The sequence below is a fragment of the Microtus oregoni genome, unplaced genomic scaffold, assembly GCF_018167655.1.
Source record: "Microtus oregoni isolate MIOR12 unplaced genomic scaffold, Mior012 000029F_ref0000214, whole genome shotgun sequence".
In the NCBI taxonomy this organism is placed as follows: Eukaryota; Metazoa; Chordata; class Mammalia; order Rodentia; family Cricetidae; genus Microtus; species Microtus oregoni.
Window position 1 is genome coordinate 25261450 of NW_024543088.1, and position 18002 is coordinate 25279451.

The following is an 18002-nucleotide window of genomic DNA, read 5'->3' on the forward strand; positions in this document are numbered from 1 at the left end:
AGTTTTGACCCTACTGCATGTACTGGCTTTGTGGGAGCCTAGCCGTTTTGGGTGCTCACCTTCCTAGACCTGGATAAAGGGGGGAGGACCTTGGACTGCCCACAGGGCAGGGAACCCTGACTGCTCTTTGGACTGGAGAGGGAGGGGAATAGGAATGGGGAGGGGGGAGGGGGAGGGAAAAGGAGGCGGGGAGGAGGTGGAAATTTTTAATAAAAAAATTTTAATTATGAGTGAGTACATCCCATGTTCCTCTTTTTGGGTCTGGCTTACCTCACTCAGGATAGTGTTTCTTATTTCCGTCCATTTGCATGCAAAATTCAAGAAGTCATTGTTTTTTCTGCTGAGTAGTACTCTAATATGTATATATTCCATACTTTCTTCATCCATTCTTCCATTGAAGGGCATCTAGGTTGTTTCCAGGTTCTGGCTATTACAAACAATGCTGCTATGAACATAGTTGAGCATATACTTTTGTTGTATGATAGAGCATCTCTTGAGTATATTCCCAAGAGTGGTATTGTTGGGTCCAGGGGTAGGTTGATCCCGAATTTCCTGAGAAACCGCCACACTGCTTTCCAAAGTGGTTGCACAAGTTTGCATTCCCACCAGCAATGGATGAGTGTACCCCTTTCTCTACAACCTCTCCAGCAAAGGCTATCATTGGTGTTCATTGAGCCTATAATTCGTGATCCTAGAGAAGCTAAATAAGAAGGTGAACCCAAAGAAAAACATGTAGTCATCCTCCTGGATATTAACCTTAATCAGGCAATGAAAGGAGACAGAGACAGAGTCCCACACTGGAGCACCGGACTGAAACCCCAAGGTCCAAATCAGGAACAGAAGGACAGAGAGCACGAGCAAGGAACTCAGGACCGCGAGAGGTGCACCCACACACTGAAACAATGGGGATATTCTATCGGGAACTCACCAAGGCCAGCTGGCCTGGGTCTGAAAAAGCATGGGATAAAACCAGACTCACTGAACATAGCGGACAATGAGGACTGCTGAGAAGTCAAGAACAATGGCACTGGGTTGATGGAGGAAGGTCATTGGTTAAAAAATAAAGAAACTGCTTGGCCCTCATAGGTTAAAACATAGGTGGGTGGAATAAGCAGAACACAATGCTGGGAGGAAGAGGAAGTGAGCTCAGAGGCCATGCTCCCCTCTCCCGGGCACACCCAATGAAGCTCCGACCCAGGATGGACGTAGGCTAGAATCTTCCCAGTAAGCGCACCTTGGGGTACTACACACATTATTAGAAATGGGCTAGTTTAGGTGCGAGAGTTAGCCGAGAAGAGGCTAGATATCATGGGCCAAGCAGTGTTTAAAAGAATACAGTTTGTGTGTTGTTATTTCTGGTGTAAAGCTAGCCGTGCGGGAGCCGGGCAGGATGAAAAGCAGGCCCGCAGCTCCTACAACACTGGGTTTTGATCCTACTGCACGTACTGGCTTTGTGGGAGCCTAGGCAGTTTGGATGTTCACCTTACTAGACCTAGAAGGAAGTGGGAGGTCCTTGGACTCCCCACAGGGCAGGGAACCCTGCCTGCTCTTAGGGTTGAAGAGTGAGGGGGAGTTGATTGGGGGAGGGGGAGGGAACTGGGAGGCGGTGGAGGGGAGGAGACAGAAATCTTTAATAAATAAATAAATAATATAAAAAAATAAGTTAAGACTTTTGCCCCCCCCCCCCCAAAAAAAAGAAAAGAAAACAGGCTGGGACGGTGGGGAGGTAGCCCAGCAGGTAGAGGCAGACGCCTCCAAGCCTCACAACCTGAGTTTGATTCCTGGGACCCACATGACGGAAGGAGAGAACCAGCCCCTGCAAGCTGTCCCCCGATCTCCACATCCACATTGTGACACTCGCATTCCCCTCTCTGCACAAGAAATAAATAAAATGTAATGAAAAAAAATTTTAATAAAAAAAACAAAAGAAAGAAAAAAGGGTAAGAACAGTGCAGCTCTCCTGCATCTCCTAGACAAGGAATGCGAGGATGCTGGCTCCCTGTGGAGGTGAGATTGCAGCCTCAGCAGCCACACACCTCATTTCTTTGACTCTAAACTGGTTTTCGATTTTTGTGGGACAGCGCATGTAATCGGCATCAAGGCCACACTGAGGAGCAGCCCATAGTGGAAGGCCTTCCTCTGGGCCACACTGAGGAGCAGCCCATAGTGGAAGGCCTTCCTCTGGGCGAAAGAGAACGGAAGATTTCCGTCATTTTTCTGGGGTCACATACAACCAATAGCATGAATCATGGTGTTCCTGCGGCTCGGCTCAGCAGCTCAAATGATAAAGACAGCAGCAGTGGTGGCGGCAGTGACAATGTCCCTTGAAACAGAAGAAAGAAGAGAGATCTGTTGAGATCCAAAGAATTCTCTTGCTGTTCTGTGTGTATATCCTGCCTCTTCACTAAGGCCACTCAGAGAGAAAGAGCCTATCGCTCAGAACTGAATGGGGAGCAACCTCAGGGGTAGCACCTCCTTAAATCTGGCACCTTCATGTCTTCCTTACCTCACCTCAGTCTGGCCCTTCTCTTTCCTTGCATGTCCTCATGGAACCTTCTTTTGGATGGAGAGCTCCAGAACCAGTGTGATCACTAGGACCGGGTCACTGCCTTTCATCTTTCTGCCTCTATGGTCAGGCCCATGCCTTCCATCTGTGGTGCCCTGGCACTGAGCGTAAAGGGTTCTTCAGATAAGTGGGCAGTGTCTTATAGGGCAACTGGTGCAGAATTAGCTTCCCAAGATAGCTGATGCACCCTGGGAGAAAGGCTGACTGGCATCCTGTTGGTTGATGTTTTCTGCCGGAGAATTAAAACCCACTCTCACTCCACAGACTAACAGCGCTAACAGCATGATGGCTTTGTGCCATCGTCTACGGTTTCTAGGAGTCCAGTGCGATGAGAGAGAGCCTTCAGGACACGTGATGTCTTCTCCTCCCTCTGTGTCCTGGCACCTAACTTCACAGATAGTAGAAACCCGCCCCCACCAAATGTTTGGTCTTTGAACATAGGAGAGAAGGAACAGCAGGATTATCAGAAGTTAGGTGCCTGGTTTCACGGGGCTTTGGCCTCTTAGGAACCAGAAAGGGCAGAGTCAAGTGGCTGAGCTGTTACTAACCCAACACTGAAGCTTCTTCTTTTCCATGGCAGCCAGTCAGTCTTCTGGCTTTTGCTGGTGTGCACACATTCATGCTCTGGTTTGTGAGGAGCTGTAATTCTAAGAATCACCCAGCCCCCCCCCCCCACCATTCTCTCTCTCTCTCTCTCTCTCTCTCTCTCTCTCTCTCTCTGCTACTACCCTACTGCCACTTTAGGAATTTCGATCCTGAGACTTGGACCCGTTTCCCTCAGCAAACTTTACTACACCGCATTGTATTTACTGTGCACACAGAGCATCGTTGCCCCATGGAGACAGGAGTGCTCAGGGGGGGAATTGTACAGGCGTCATTAAAATACCACAGTCACACAACATGCTCGCATGTCTTCCTTTCCAGCATGCTTTTAAGTCTCTTTAACAGCGTGGAGCAACATTCATCGTTGATGGCGTGGAGCAATATTCATGTCACAATGCTAAATGGAAGAAATGAACGGCCACATATTCTAATTGATCTAGGAAAAGAGGCATGTGGTTAAGAACGACTTCCGCCTCCTTTCACTGAATCTCTGGGCCACAGGGAGTCAACTGTTATTTTAAGCTATCAACAGTGTTACTTTTGGGTACATGGCCACCTTGTCTTATTTTTTCATGCAAAATCTTCTTCTGATAGGACTTAGACCTCTTCCCAGGCATTAGGTGCAGCGCTGGTAGATGCCCCTGTGAGGCTGGCACCAGAACATTGGAGGGACTGTGACTTCGGGGGTGTCCAGACAGATGGGCACCAACGCTGTTAGTGAGAACTCCCCATTCCCCATACGGACACAGCAGCCTCATTCCTCCAGGTTTAAATGGGGAATTGAGAGAAAACCCGAAAGACTCTCATGGCTGGGATAGGGAGCCCTAGCAAGTTGCAGCTGACAGGAGGGCTGTCTTGCTGTGGGTCAAAGCAGAGATAAAGAGCGTACTGCTCACAGGTAGAGACTCCAGGCTAATGATGGTGCAGATTACCTGGCAAAGGGTTCCAAAATAGGTGCTTCCAGAGCAAGCAGAGGTGTACATCCCTTTCCACCTTTGATTTACGAGGCACTTCCGTACATTGTCCCCTTTCCACTTTAGGCTTATTCTAACCCCAGTGGGGAACAAGTGCCCCTAACCAAAATGGGTTTCTATCCACAGGTCTGAAAATCGTCTCTGAGAGTTAGGACCCCTCCCCAAGAGAAGCCGCAGTCCCCATTCAGTTCTGCACCTGGGTGCACAGCCTGAAGCAAATGTAAAAGGAGCCATCGCAGCCACCGTCGCTGCCCTGTTACCCTCCCTCACTGCCCAATCTGTCCCCTACAAGTTGATGCCATTAGGATTTCCTTTGGGAGTTTTCTCTTTCTCTTCTTTTATAAAAAGTACTTTCCTCCTGCTTGAAGCCACATTAAATCACAGGACAAATCCAGCCCAACACGATGATGAAATGGTCTCCGTGGGATAGCTTCTTTGCTCTGGGTCCTTGCACAACACTTCTGAAACGTGTCACTGCCCTGCCCACACTCCCTAAAGGTCATGTCTGGGCTGTCAAAAGCCTTAGATACACTATCATCGCGCTGCAGCTGCAAAGAACGTAGAGCAGACGAGTGTGTTCATAACTGTCCTTTCCTGGGACCCTGGAAGGCTGGGTGGTGAGGTCTGCAGGAAGAAGTGGGGGAGGGGAATCCATACAGCATGTTGGTCATATCCCTCCCTGTCGTAAGAACTCTTTCCTCTCACCCTCATGCTTCTTACCAAAGACCCTGTCATCTCCCACGGCTCCCCGTATCTTTGCTGCATATGTGGACCTTATTCTCCCTCCAGGATGCTTCTCGCAGGGGACCAATCGCCACCACTATAAGACTTATCAGATTGTTACAGGTTGTCCTCTCCCTCCTGGGTGTCACAGCATTCTCATATTAGGGTAGAGGCCCCTCCCTCTGCTGCCACCCCAGCTGCACCCTGGGCCAGCCATGTCCATTTCACCCCTCAGCTGTCTCCTGTCTCTGCTGTTATCTCTGTGCTCCAGTCAGACTTTGGACCATCTTCCCCCACAGCAGCATTGACTTTGGCAGACTTACTGGGGATGGCTGATGTCCTAACCTATTTGCTTTTCCAGAGCAAACTTGCAGGGATTTGGAATCAGAACAAAATTCGTCCCACGCCCTTATGCAATTCCTTCGGCAGGCTCTATCAGATAAATAAAGCCACCTGCCCCCTCCATTGGTCTAGCTCTCCGAGCTGATTATTTGGGCTAGTCCTGATATCTACCCATCTTCTAGAGCCTCTCTGGGGCAGCCATGAAGTCCTTGGTCCTGCTCCTTTGTTTAGCTCAGCTCTGGGGCTGTCAATCAGCTCCACATGCTATGGGACTGGGCTTTAGAGAAGTGGCCTGTGATGACCCAGATGCAGAGCAAGCAGCTTTGACGGCTGTGGACTACCTCAATCAACATCTTCAACACGGGTTCAAGCACACCTTGAATCAGGTTGACAAAGTCAAGGTGTGGCCTCGGGTAAGTGAGCCTTTCGCCACTGGGCTGAAAGAATCTGTTTGGGCTACAACCCAGTGCCTCAAAGGCTAGCATCTCCCAGACAGATAAAAGTGTCACAGAGACTGGTCTCTTCCCAGAAGCAGGACAGGGGAAGGGGAGAGCAGGAGAGGCCACTTCGGTACTGTAGTCATGAATCTCACAGAGGTTGCTCCACGTGGGAAGAAGAAGGGACTCAATGGTAGTTCACAGACCACAGGTGGAAGGTGGGACTTGCTGGGAAAACTTGGGCTCCTATTTGCCAACCTGGAAATCAGTTGTCTCTCTTGGCTTCTGTTTGTCTCTGGTGAAAACTGGAAGTGGCATTTGGCCAGTGCTTAAGTGTGACAGCCATTTGAACATAGATCATTTCATTAAAACACCCCCTTTCCCCCACTCCAGCCTGTGTGGTAGCCACGCTGTTGTACAACACATGTCAGATGCTATGGGCACTAGTGGGTTGAAATCATAAACTCTCCAATATTTGGCTGCTTTTGACAAAGTTGGAAATTCCATATGGTTCAGCTTAACATAAAAATGGGAAAGACATGTTTGTGTCACAAGAGACTTGGGATTTAGGAGGGAAAATAACCATCAGAATACCCAGATGGAAGAACAATATCCAGTATGACCAAAGAGCAGCTGATTTGAGACTAGGGTTTTTGCGAGAGAACTTTAAGGACACTGCATAATTTTAAGAACACACAGGCGTAATGACCAGATAATTAGTATTATGATTAACACACAGTATACATATTGGAGGGAAAGCCACAAGAGAGCATGGTGCACTAAATACAGAGGTTGAGGGCTGCTTTCTTTGGGACTCCCAAGTAGAGCAGGAAGCTCTATGTCATCAGGGAATTGTTTGAGCTATCCCTGCATATCAAGCTCAGTGCTTCTACTCCTTGTGGTGCCGAGGTCTCAGGTGGAGCTGAAGTAAGAGGTCAGCCAAGCCAGGTTGAGATTGTATAAAATTTGGTACATTTCAAGATGTGAAAAGAGGGATAGATAGATGAACAGACAGAGTAACTGAACAACCTCATGGGGTCGTGCAGGTTTCCCAGATTGTTTCCACACTAGCGATGACAGCTTCCTGGCCTCAGAATAAGAAGTAGGAAGCAGGAACTCACTATACATCCAAGGCCTGATGAGCTAGACAATAGGAAAAGCCAAGAGAATCCTCTAAGGAAAAGAAAACTGAAAGGAGAAGAGGAAGAGCGTGGACATCTAAAGAGAAGAAGGAATGAGGCAGAATGAGGGCTAGAAAAGACATAGCAAGATAATAAACTGTTCAAAATAAAAAGGAGGCCCCAGCGCCTCTGTAAAAGAGAGCTCCGAATAAGAACGGGAGCTTGCATAGCCATCCAAGCCCCCCACCTTCTGGCCCCCATTTCACACCTGCTCCATCTGTGAAAGACAAAAACCAAAGACACAGTGCAGAGACAGAGGGGTTGAGACCGGTGGGTCCTCTTCTCACTACCCCCAAAGTTCACCCTCCCCCAAGCTCTACCAGGGCTTCACACAGGCTGACACACTGGATGGTCCGGAAGTCGCTCACCTCTTCCTTCCGTCTTCACAGCGGCCCTTCGGGGAAGTGTTTGAGTTGGAATTAGACACGCTGGAGACCACCTGCCACGTCCTGGACCCCACTCCCCTGGCCAATTGTTCTGTGAGGCAGCTGGTCGATCATGTGAGTGCCAGTTTATGGGTCCTACCTTATGGTGGGTGGGTGGGGCCTGGTCACCACGGTCCAGCAACGAGCAGCTGGGCCTTATCCAACTCATGGCAGCTATCTTGGTGAGCCAGAGTGCAATTTTTTCCCTTTTATTAAATGAAGAAATTTTTTAAATACAATCTTTTCTCATTTTACATAGCTATCCCCATTCCCACTCCCTCCCCTTCTCCCTCTCTACCTTCCCCCATCCCATCCCCTACCCACGCTTGTTGGAGAGGGTAAGGCTTCCCATGGGGAGTCAACAAAGTCTGACACTTCACTTCCAGCAAGGCAAGACCAAGGCCCTCCCCCCTGTATCTAGACTGAGCAAGGTATCCCTCCAAAGAGAATGGGCTCCAAGATGCCAGTTCAAGCAGTAGGGATAAACCCTGGTCCCACTTCCAGTGCTCACTGACTCTGGACTGGCAGCAGGGGAACCTTCATAGGATCAAACTAGGCTCACTGAATGTGGGGAACACTTGTGAGACTTCTGTGGTGTGTGAGGACAGAACACAGTTTCTAAAGCTGCTCTTGGGTGGCACCTGCCCTGAGGCCAATTTTCACAACCCTTGAGCTGTCTTTTTGAAGCCCTCCCTGAAAGCAGTTTATCATTATAAGATCCCTGGAGGTGACCTTGGGCGGGTTACCTCCCACAGCCCTGCCAGGATGCTACCTAGGTGAGCAGCCAAGACATAAGGCTCCTGGGCATCAGCACGGGTTTCTTTTCTAGGCGGTGGAGGGAGACTGTGACTTCCACGTTCTGAAACAAGATGGCCAGTTCACTGTGATGCACGCCCAGTGCCACTCCAATCCAGGTCAGATGATTCTCCTGCTTATTTTTATCTTGTGGAACGAGAAAGGAGCCAATAATTTCATACTCAAGTAGGCCTCACTTCATTGGCGAGGATTTCCGGTCTTGAAGTTTTAACACGGTTTTTACTGACGGAGCTCGTTCCCATGGGTGGACGTCATCCCTCCTGGCAATGACTTGGTGAAGCTTCACGCAGCGGCTCTAAGGTTTAGGGAAAAGGTGGATTGCAGTCAGAGCAGGAGTAGCTCTCTCTAAATAAGCCAACAGTGGTGTGTGCCTTGGACAATGACGGTTGACCCCATTCATCTTTCTGCCCAGACTCTGCAGAGGACGTGCGAAAGGTGTGCCCAAATTGTGCACTGCTGACTTCGTTCAATGACTCCAGCGTGGTGAACATTGTCAAAGCTGCCCTGAATGCCTTCAATGCACAGAATAACGGAAGCTATTTTAAACTGGTGGAGGTTTCCCGGGCTCAAAATACGGTAAAACCCTAAGACTCTTTTGATAGACTTGAGCAATTTGGTGACCCTTGGGGAGTGTTTGGGGGTGAAAAACCAGAAGACAAGGGGATACTGGTTAAAAGGCTGTCAAGGGGTCTCCTAGGCCTGTGCAGAACCCTTAGGGCTCAGCAACACTGTCCCAGAGAGCCACTTCAACCTCAGTCAGACACAAAGTAGCAGTTAGGCAGCAACCTGGTGTCCCCGCCTGTGCTTAACACCAGGGCTCTGGGTTCAGACATAGTAAATTCACTGGATGCTACACACTCACCACCCCACCAGTAACATCGCTGTAGACTGGAAATCAACACAGGAAACTGTATGGGCCTACTCATACTGACAGGCAGATAATGGGAGGTTCTCAGTCTACCCTTCAAGGCCAGAGATGTGGGGCTGGGAGGGGACCAGCCAGTTGTGCAACAAAGGTTAACTATTTGCATGCAACAGAATTGTGGTGTTTAAGAAACCTGGCAATTCGTTAGCAAGCCAGGATATACTTGCAAACACATTAATGTAGGTGGGAATTCGGTAATTCCTGGAAAATACCCGTCCCATACTACATCACGGAACAGATGTGCTGTGCTTGCAAGGCTCCAAGCAGTACGAGGAAGGAAGCCACGAGCAATGCCTTCCATTCCTCCATCTGGTTTGCTTCTCCCTTGATCCTGGTGTATGAAATTGGGGTGGGGCCATTTCTTTATTTCCCCCCTCCAGTCAGGAACGATGCAAACACTGGGTTCAGATGGTTGAGGGACTAAATAAGAGATGCTGGGTTCCCATCCCTGCCTGTCTAAAGTTGGCCCTTTGGCTTCCTGTTTCCTCTCTAAAACTTTACCTCTGCCCTGAACGATGGACAATGAAGCCTTGGCAATCCTTTGAGAAGACTCAACTCCTTTCTCCACAGCCCAAACTCCTCAACTGCCCGGGGCCACATACATGGTCTGTGTGCTTTGTGTTCTTTCAAGCTACACCAGAGCATGGTCTCCCTCCCCCTCCTCTCCCTCCCTCCTGCCAACCTCTCCTTGCCCCTCTCAATTCCTGATTATCTAACCTCACACGCCTCTGCATTTTCATTCGCAGCCTCCCCCAGTTTCTACTTTTGTGGAGTTTGTGGTAGCTGCTACCGACTGCACCGCTCAAGGGGCCACAGATCCAGACAAGTGTAACCTGCTGCCAGAAAAGGTGAGTGGGTCATACCCTGGGGCTCTTGCCACCTGGCCAGAACAAAGCATCACTTTGCAGTTTACATCTTGTAGCTGAAGGAAGAAAGTTGTTTTTTTTTTTTTTTAAAGTGCAACAATGTCCACTTGTAAAACTGGAGAAATGGCAGATAAAGCACGCACTTCTGTTTATCTAGAAAACCCAAGGTCAATTCCCAGCATTCACGGCAGGTGGCTCACTTTTAGTCCCAGCTTTGACCTGTCTGGCCTTTGCAGGCACCTGCACACATGCAAACACTCACAAACACGTATGCGTACGTGCATGCACACACACACACAATACACATAATTAAAATTGATCAAATCAAATCCTAATTTTTAAAAAAACGTCCACTTACTCACTTGTTATAGAACTGGACCATGCCAGGTCTTTCTCTGGGGCCTCACCTCCCCTCTTAAGTGTAGTCAGCAAACTATCTCACGTACGAGAAGCGCATGAAGTATGATGGGAGACAGTGGTCAGTTCCCAAGGCTGTCTGGTGAGTGTGGCTGCTGGGTGTACAGATGCTGGCAGCCTGAGTCGCAGATTTCCTAGATGCGCCTCTGACGCTTGAAAGTCTTGAGGGTTTGAGTCTCCATCTGTGGGGATTTAGTGCAAAGAGAGTGTCAGAAGTGTTTGACCAAATTACACCTGTAAAGATGATGTGTCGTCAATAACTAATGGTGGGACACAGAGATGGGACCCCAGTGTTCGGTGAGAGCCACTGAAGAAGGTGGGGCACATAGGTGAACTGTGACGGATATGGACAGATGTGAGAAAAACATCTGTAGAGTAATTGGAAGACACAGGGCACCAAAGTCAGGTGCAAAATGACTTCACGTCATAGTTGAAGTTGTATTTGGCAGAATTTATTTCAAAATAAAACACCACATCTGCATTAGCAGAGGCTCTCCGTGTGTCAGCATGGCCTCAAGGATTACAGGCACATGTTCTCGCTCGCGTAGCATTTCTGTATATTCAATGCTAGCTGGAGGATTGCATACCGTATGTTTTATAAGCAGAGACCAGAAGTGTCATTTGAAGCAAAGGTAGGGTTTATTAAGGGAGATATGAGGTTTTTAAAGAAACCGATAGCTTAGATTTAAGTGAATATGTATATGGGGGGGGGGGGGAGAAAGAGAGAGAGAGAGAGAGGGAGAGAAGGAAGGAGAGAGAGAGAGAGAGAGAGAGAGAGAGAGAGAGAGAGAACTAACTGGCTTTCATTACTTAGGACATGGGTGTGGCTTCTCAAGAGAGAGTTGCCCAGAAATTATAAACTTCAAAGGGGCAAATTTAGAAGAAAAGAATTAGAAACTTAAGTTCCTTCGCTTCAAAATGTTATACCATAATTGAAACTGGGAGAGAACCATTTCTATATCACTTAAAATAACTCCTTTCTTTCTGGGGATAGCAATATGGCTTCTGCAAGGCAAGTCTTGTCAAAAAGCTTGTTGATGAAGAGCTTTCAGTGGCCTGCAAAGTTTTCCAAAAACAGGTAACTTCATGGATCCCCTTAAGGCTTCTGCCGTGGATTAGGAGGAATGGGACCCTAGTTGCCCTGTCCTAAGCCTCAAAGTGGGAGGGCTCATTGACGGGGGAAGCATGTTCCGGTTGGGTCCTTCTGTCTCACCCTCTGGTGGCTACAGGGGAGAAGAGTCCTCATGTGTAGCTGGCAAAGCCACCTTGTTATGTGTAAAAGGTGGAAATGCTTTTCCTATTTCCAGAGACCAAGTGGGCTGCTCTGCCTGGCAGCTCCTGGGTGCTCCCGGGAAAGGGTGAAGGTTCTCTGTGGGTGGGGTACGTGTAAATGGGACTGTGTTTGTTGAAGTCTACGGGGACTGCAGTAATACTAGAGAGACTGGAGCCCCATAGGCCAGTTACCTCTTCCCGTGAGGATCCTCAGTATTTTACCAGTTCTCTTTAATTATTTTCTCCCAAACTCATGATCATTACTGGAAGGAAATAGAGAGGGGCGCATCCCAGACTCATGGGGAGACCTGCCTGGGAGGAGGAAACAATCTTACCTAAGAAAATGGTCCTCTCTCTCCTCGTGTCCCTGCAGCCACAGCCAGCCAGTCCTGCACCCGCAGTGGACCAAGCTGCACCCCCAGCTCCACCAGATAACCCACCAGCATCTCTGGTGGTGGCGGTTCCTCCAGGCCCTCCAGCCCACCGAACCCACCATGACCTGCGCCATGCCTTCTCACCTGTGGCCTCCGTGGAGTCGGCCTCGGGAGAGGTTGTTAACCTGCCTAAGGTGGTCCACTCTGGCCCCGCAGGTGCTGCTGACCCAGCAGTCCGCCTGTGCCCAGGCAGGGTGAGACACTTCCGTATCTAGGCTAGGCTCAGTGAAGTAAGGTTTCGGTAGAGAGGACATAGCCGCTATTTTGTCCAAGGCTGGACACGAGGCTGGGAGCTTGTCCCCTGACAAAACAAGTGCCACCTCACAGCTTGAATCCCAGTGCTCTTCATTCCTCAGAGAACAGGGGCAGAGAGGGGATGGCCATGGTTGATGAAAGGCTCAAAACCGGCAGCAGCATGGTCACTGTTGTGACGACAAATGTCTGCCACTGTTTCTCTGCCTTCTCACTGACCTCATAGAAAATGGTTGCAACTGTGACTTGGAAAGGTGCTCTTGCCAATCTTATATACACCCATGAATAAAAGTGCCCGAAGGACCTTTCTTAAATAGGAAGGTTCTGAGGCAAACCGTGGTCTTGATCGTTGTCTACCTCCTTCCAGTACTCTTGGGTGTGGTGTCAGGCCAACAAGTGTTGCTTTACCAAGTCTACATGAGAACAGACACAGAAGAGAAGCAGGAGAAAAAGCTGCTGGGTTGCGATAATTAGGAAGTTTGAGACCAAGGTGTGCTTGAGGCCTATAGGAGATGACCATTTCCTCATGAGAAAACAATTCTGTTCACTGTCGGAGGACCAAAAACATTCTTAAAGGTGGGCCCAGTGCCTCCACTTTGGAAAGACTGAGTTGACTTTTTCTAGCTCTCAGGTAAGGAGAGATTGATTGGTGATTAACACAGGAACCTCACTTTCATTGGATTTGTTCATTAGGCTTGGGCTGACGAGACGGCGATTGTTGTGTGAGTCCAGCAACTTGGCTCCAACCCCCTGGAAACCACAGGAAGGTGGAAAAGAGACCCACTCGACAAAGACCTGCTGTGTGTACCGCCTGTTGTGTATACTGCGTGCTGTGTGTGTATTGCCTGCTGTGTGTACCGCCTGTTGTGTATACTGCGTGCTGTGTGTGTACTGCGTGCTGTGTGTGTACTGCATGCTGTGTATACTGCAGACTGTGTGTACTGCGTGCTGTGTGTGTACTGCGTGTGTGTGTGTATTGCCTGCTGTGTGTGTATTGCCCGCTGTGTGTGCTGCCTGCTCTGTGTGTACTGCATGCTGTGTGTACTGCATGCTGTGTGTGTTCTGCGTGCTGTGTGTACTGCATGCTGTGTGTGTACTGCATGCTGTGTGTACTGCATGCTGTGTGTGTACTGCATGCTGTGTGTACTGCAGACTGTGTGTGTACTGCATGCTGTGTGTGTACTGCCTGCTGTGTGTGTACTGCCTGCTGTGTGTACTGTGTGCTGTGTGTACTGCCTGCTGTGTGTGTACTGCATGTGTGTGTGTACTGCATGCTGTGTATACTGCAGACTGTGTATACTGCGTGCTGTGTGTGTACTGCGTGTGTGTGTGTATTGCCTGCTGTGTGTGTATTGCCCGCTGTGTGTGCTGCCTGCTGTGTGTACTGCGTGCTGTGTGTGTACTGTGTGCTGTGTGTACTGAAGACTGTGTGTGTACTGCATGCTGTGTGTGTACTGCGTGCTGTGTGTGTACTGAGTGCTGTGAATACTACATGTACTTCATCATATGTTGGGGGGGGGGGGGGGTTGGTCTCTCTAGTTCACCTGCTTTAAGACCAGAGTAAAAGCACTGCTGTCAGAACAGTTCTAGAAGGGGAGTCTGGGAAGATGACCTGTAAACGTCTGTAGGCATTCTTAGGTACAGATGGCGTGATGGAATAAGGAGTTCCTGTGTAGGGTGAGTCCTAGGCAGTGTCGGGTTTTGCTTGCGTTGAGTCATTCCGATACCTCACCCCTGGGCCCTTTCAGACAGGGTTTTACTATGTAGGACCAGTTGAGTGGCTACAGTGAACCAAGACGACTGGGTCAGGCATTGGTACTTACTACATCACCTGCCTCAAAGTTTTGTCAACATTACAGAGAAAGAAGCACTGTCCAGGAAAGCAAGGAAATCCCAGGGGTCACAGCATCCCGATAAAAAGAAAAGGACACAGGCTGCTGTGCTGGGGACTGTAGGATGAGCCACCAGCATAAAACCTGAGAAAAGCCACTGTTTAGTTGGTGACTGACAGGTTACGGTCACCATTGCCTGGTGTGGTTGCACTAGGAGGGGTAACTTGAATGTCCAAGGCTGCCCAGTGGGACATGGTGAGGAAATAGAGGGCAGACAAGGTCCCCATGATCAAACAGATTATGAGGCTTACAAGAGACCAAATATTGTGTAAAAGAGCAACCCATGGGAAGAAGGGGTTCTCTCTTGAGAAAAATGGTTCCGAGCATCATCAGGGAACCAGAGGAAGAAATGGGGACCTGAACAATGAAGGCGGGTGTGAGCAGGTGGGAATTCTCGTCTTCCTTTGAGGAAGCTTGTCAGGGGACCCCTGAGGCACTTTTCACATAGGACTGCGGATGATTTACCCACTTTCCCCTCTTGCTACACACAGGTGTGGCTATGAGAGCGTGTGTTGAGCATTAGAGGTTCCCCAGCTCAGGTAGCCAGTGCACAACCCAAATTAAGGAATAAGGAGAATGATATGCATTGAGTTGCCTTTGCCTGAGAAACGGACGGATCCAGGATTTCAAAAGATGTCACCAAGTCTCACCCTACCTGTAAGCCATGCCCCCCACCCCGTGCCTTCACTCCCTTAAACACGGGTGCCAACAGTCTTGCGTTGGCAAGACCCATCTCTTGTGGTTAAAAGACCTTCCAAGACATGAAAGGAAGGAGCATTCTGGGACAGAACAGCAGGCTCGCGGGCTCTGTGGCCAGCCACAGATTAGTGTGGTTAAGGATGAGAGAGAGGATGGATATGAAGAAGAGAGAGAAGGGGCTGGAAGTGACAAGAGCCAGGCCACGAGCAGCCCCGATATCCTCAGAAGGAACTGAGACATTATTACAGAGGAAACACTAATGGTTTTAAACAGGGTTGGTGATGTAGTCTGTTTTGCATTAAATAATTGGGGGTATCTGAAGAGATGGTTTAGCAGTTAGGGACATTTGCTGTTCTTGGAAAGAAAGGACCTAGGTTCAGTTCCCAGCACTGGTGGGCTACTCCAGCCAGTTCCAAGAGACCCAACACCTGGCTTCTGTGGGTACCATGCACACATATGGCATTCGTGTATTTAAGCAGGAAAAACACTTATACATATAAAATATAAATAAATTCAAAATAAAGATTCACTTATACACCATGCCTCGTAGCCTGGGGATGAGATGGAAGACAGCCAAACAGAACCACACCCCTAAGCGTCACTTGGAAGTGGGGGCATTTCCTTGGAAGGCCATTGACGTTTAGAGGTCAGATGCCAATGCCTGCAAACATTCTCTAACATGCAAAGCAACTCTAACAATGATTAATCGATGTCTGGTTATTAACTGAATGCCAATAGTACCTACAAAATTGCTTGAAGGGAAGTAGGTTGAGAACACATGACCAGACCCTTCTAGGGGAAAGATGGATGTGACCGGTCTGAAGTGGCAGGCAGCAGACGTGATACAAACTTTGAGGTCAAAGCCCCAGATCCTGCTTTTGGATTTGAGGTGGTGGGACGAAAAAAATGACAAGGCATGGAACTGTGCCTTTGCAAGCTAGGGTGGGTAGTGGGACCCACGGCTGTGGTAGGAAACGCTGGTTCATTCCATTTGACTTAGTTCAAACTCTCTCTTCCTTAAAGTTTTACTGTCTAGCTGACCCATATAACTACCTCCTGAGTTTTGAGGAGGCGTAACGAGCAGACCAATCTGCAGGAACTGGTCATACAGCTCGCCTTTCTTCTCCTAGTGCCCTCATATAAACAGGTGTGTCAAAGTGTGAGGACAAGGGGATGCCTCAGATGTAAACATGGAAACTTCCTGACGCCCTCTAGGTTTGCAGAACACACACACTCTCTCTCCCTCTTTCCCTCCTTCCCTCTTTTTCTTTGCTTTGAATTTGGTGGCTTCAGAAGGTTGAGTTCTCGATGTTCTCTTAAATCTATGTCGTCCATTTGGCAAGTCCGTCCTCTCTTATGACCATCCGTCATACACAGATAAATTCCACTGCTTTGCTCCAGCTCAGATGTCTTCCTGAATCCAGCATGGCATCTCCAGTGCCTCCAGAACATCCTCACTTGAATCCAGCAAGAAAGGTTTCCATTACTTTCTATAAATAATGCTTGCTGGAGGCTTAGCATCATTGGAAATGTATTTTAGTATAACTTCGTCCTAATTACAAACACACAATAGGGGGATGAATTAGGAAACTATTAAAGCCACCACCCTCACAGTGTCTTTGCATACAGAAGGGCACATAGACGCTGCCCCTCACTTGCTAAATGTTGTTGTTTGAGGCACCATGTAGCCTTGGCTGACCTGAAACTCATGATGAAGCTCAGGCCTGGATTCAAATTCTCCATCCTCCTGCCCCAGCCTCCCAAGTTCTGGCTTTATAGGCATGCGCCACTCACTGAGTTTATATTTTCTTGACACTGTCTTTAGTGTTTTGCAGAATGCTCCTTCCTTAATTAAAATATTATGTGTATCCCATTCACTTGCCTCCGCGAGGCCTTGCAGTCACGACTATTCTCCACAGGGTATCCGACGCATTTCTAGGTACTGGCGCCACCACTACCGACCACCTACATTTAAAATATGTCATCATTTGCGTTCTATATCTGTGCTACAACACTATGACCAAAAGCAACTTGGAACTGAATGGTTTATTTGGTTTACAAGTCCTGATCACAGTGATTGAGGGAAACCAGGGCAGGAACTGGACCAGCGGTCATGGAGAAACGCTGCTAGTAAGTAAGGCTTGCTCCTTGTGGCTTGCTCAGTTTGCTTCCTGTACAGCTAAGGACCATCTGCCCAGAGGTGATGCCACTCACAGTGGGCTGGTTCCTCCCACATCAATCAGAAATGCAGGAAAAGACTCACTTATTTGTTTGGGGATTCAAATTTTAGTAATCACAAGTAAGTTGTATTTTGAAAACTTTACTATTTAAAAAGGAATAGGAATATTCAACCTATGTGACATACCACTTTTAAAATCTTTTTTTTTTTTTGAGGCAAGGTCCTGCTTCATAAACCAGCCTCGGTTGCCAAGTGCTGGGATCACAACCACACAACCCTCTATGCCTGACTTAAATCATCAGTTCTCTAACATATTATGCTGAGATATGCTATTTTTCCCACTTCTAGCTCTACTTCCCATACCTGGACCCAAGAACCACTAGGGATAGGTGACATATTGTACTGGGTCGTAAAGATTACTATAATGCTTAGTATATGTGTGTGTGCATGCGTGTATAATATTCAGTCAGGCATTGATGACTCCAGCCTTTTCATGTGACCTGCTAAAACTAAGAATGTCTGCAATCTTCATTATAGTATTATGTCAACGAGCAGAAATTACAAACAATAGAAACTATTTATGACTTCTTTATATGTTATCTAGCTAACTAATGTATCAGTTCCACAGAATACTTTGTAGAAATTTAAAAGCAAGCCATAACAAGTGACAAAAGAGCACACTGGCCACTCCTCCAGAGGTCCCCTATCGAGTTCCCAGCATCTACAAGGCTGGCAATTATCTGGGACTCCAGTCCCAGGGGATCCAATGCCCTCTGGTGGCCTCTGCAGACACAAACACACAGGCATGTGACCATGGAGGCAAACCTCCCAGACACCTAAAATAAAGATAAACAAAGCTTAAAATTTAAAAAGTACAAATGTATCCAGGAAGATATTTATAATGTATTGAGATGAAAGGGACGATTTTAAAATAGCGAGATCCTGATTTTCTAAAACTAACTTGTACAAAGGTGAAGGTATCAAAAATGACTAGGTAAC

The 18002-nt window shown here is 48.2% G+C and overlaps 1 protein-coding gene across 1 annotated transcript; it reads left to right on the plus strand.

Annotated features, from left to right (window-relative positions):
- The first annotated feature begins 5330 nt into the window (after positions 1-5330).
- Positions 5331-12579, plus strand: Ahsg (alpha 2-HS glycoprotein). The gene is made up of 7 exons (XM_041678142.1): positions 5331-5621; positions 7216-7326; positions 8081-8165; positions 8480-8643; positions 9739-9840; positions 11270-11353; positions 11921-12579. Exons 1-7 carry the CDS (start codon positions 5409-5411, stop codon positions 12194-12196), a joined length of 1035 nt encoding a protein of 344 aa, XP_041534076.1. The 5' UTR covers positions 5331-5408; the 3' UTR covers positions 12197-12579.
- Positions 12580-18002: the final 5423 nt, after the last annotated feature.

What these genes read in the sequence shown, in the direction of transcription:
- Ahsg (XM_041678142.1), top strand. Translation starts at nt 5,409, where the DNA reads ATGAAGTCCTTGGTCCTGCTCCTTTGTTTAGCTCAGCTCTGGGGCTGT. An exon ending in TGAGGCAGCTGGTCGATCAT is followed by an intron (nt 7,327 to 8,080) that starts GTGAGTGCCAGT and finishes TTTCTTTTCTAG; the next exon opens with GCGGTGGAGGGAGACTGTGA. An exon ending in GTAACCTGCTGCCAGAAAAG is followed by an intron (nt 9,841 to 11,269) that starts GTGAGTGGGTCA and finishes TTCTGGGGATAG; the next exon opens with CAATATGGCTTCTGCAAGGC.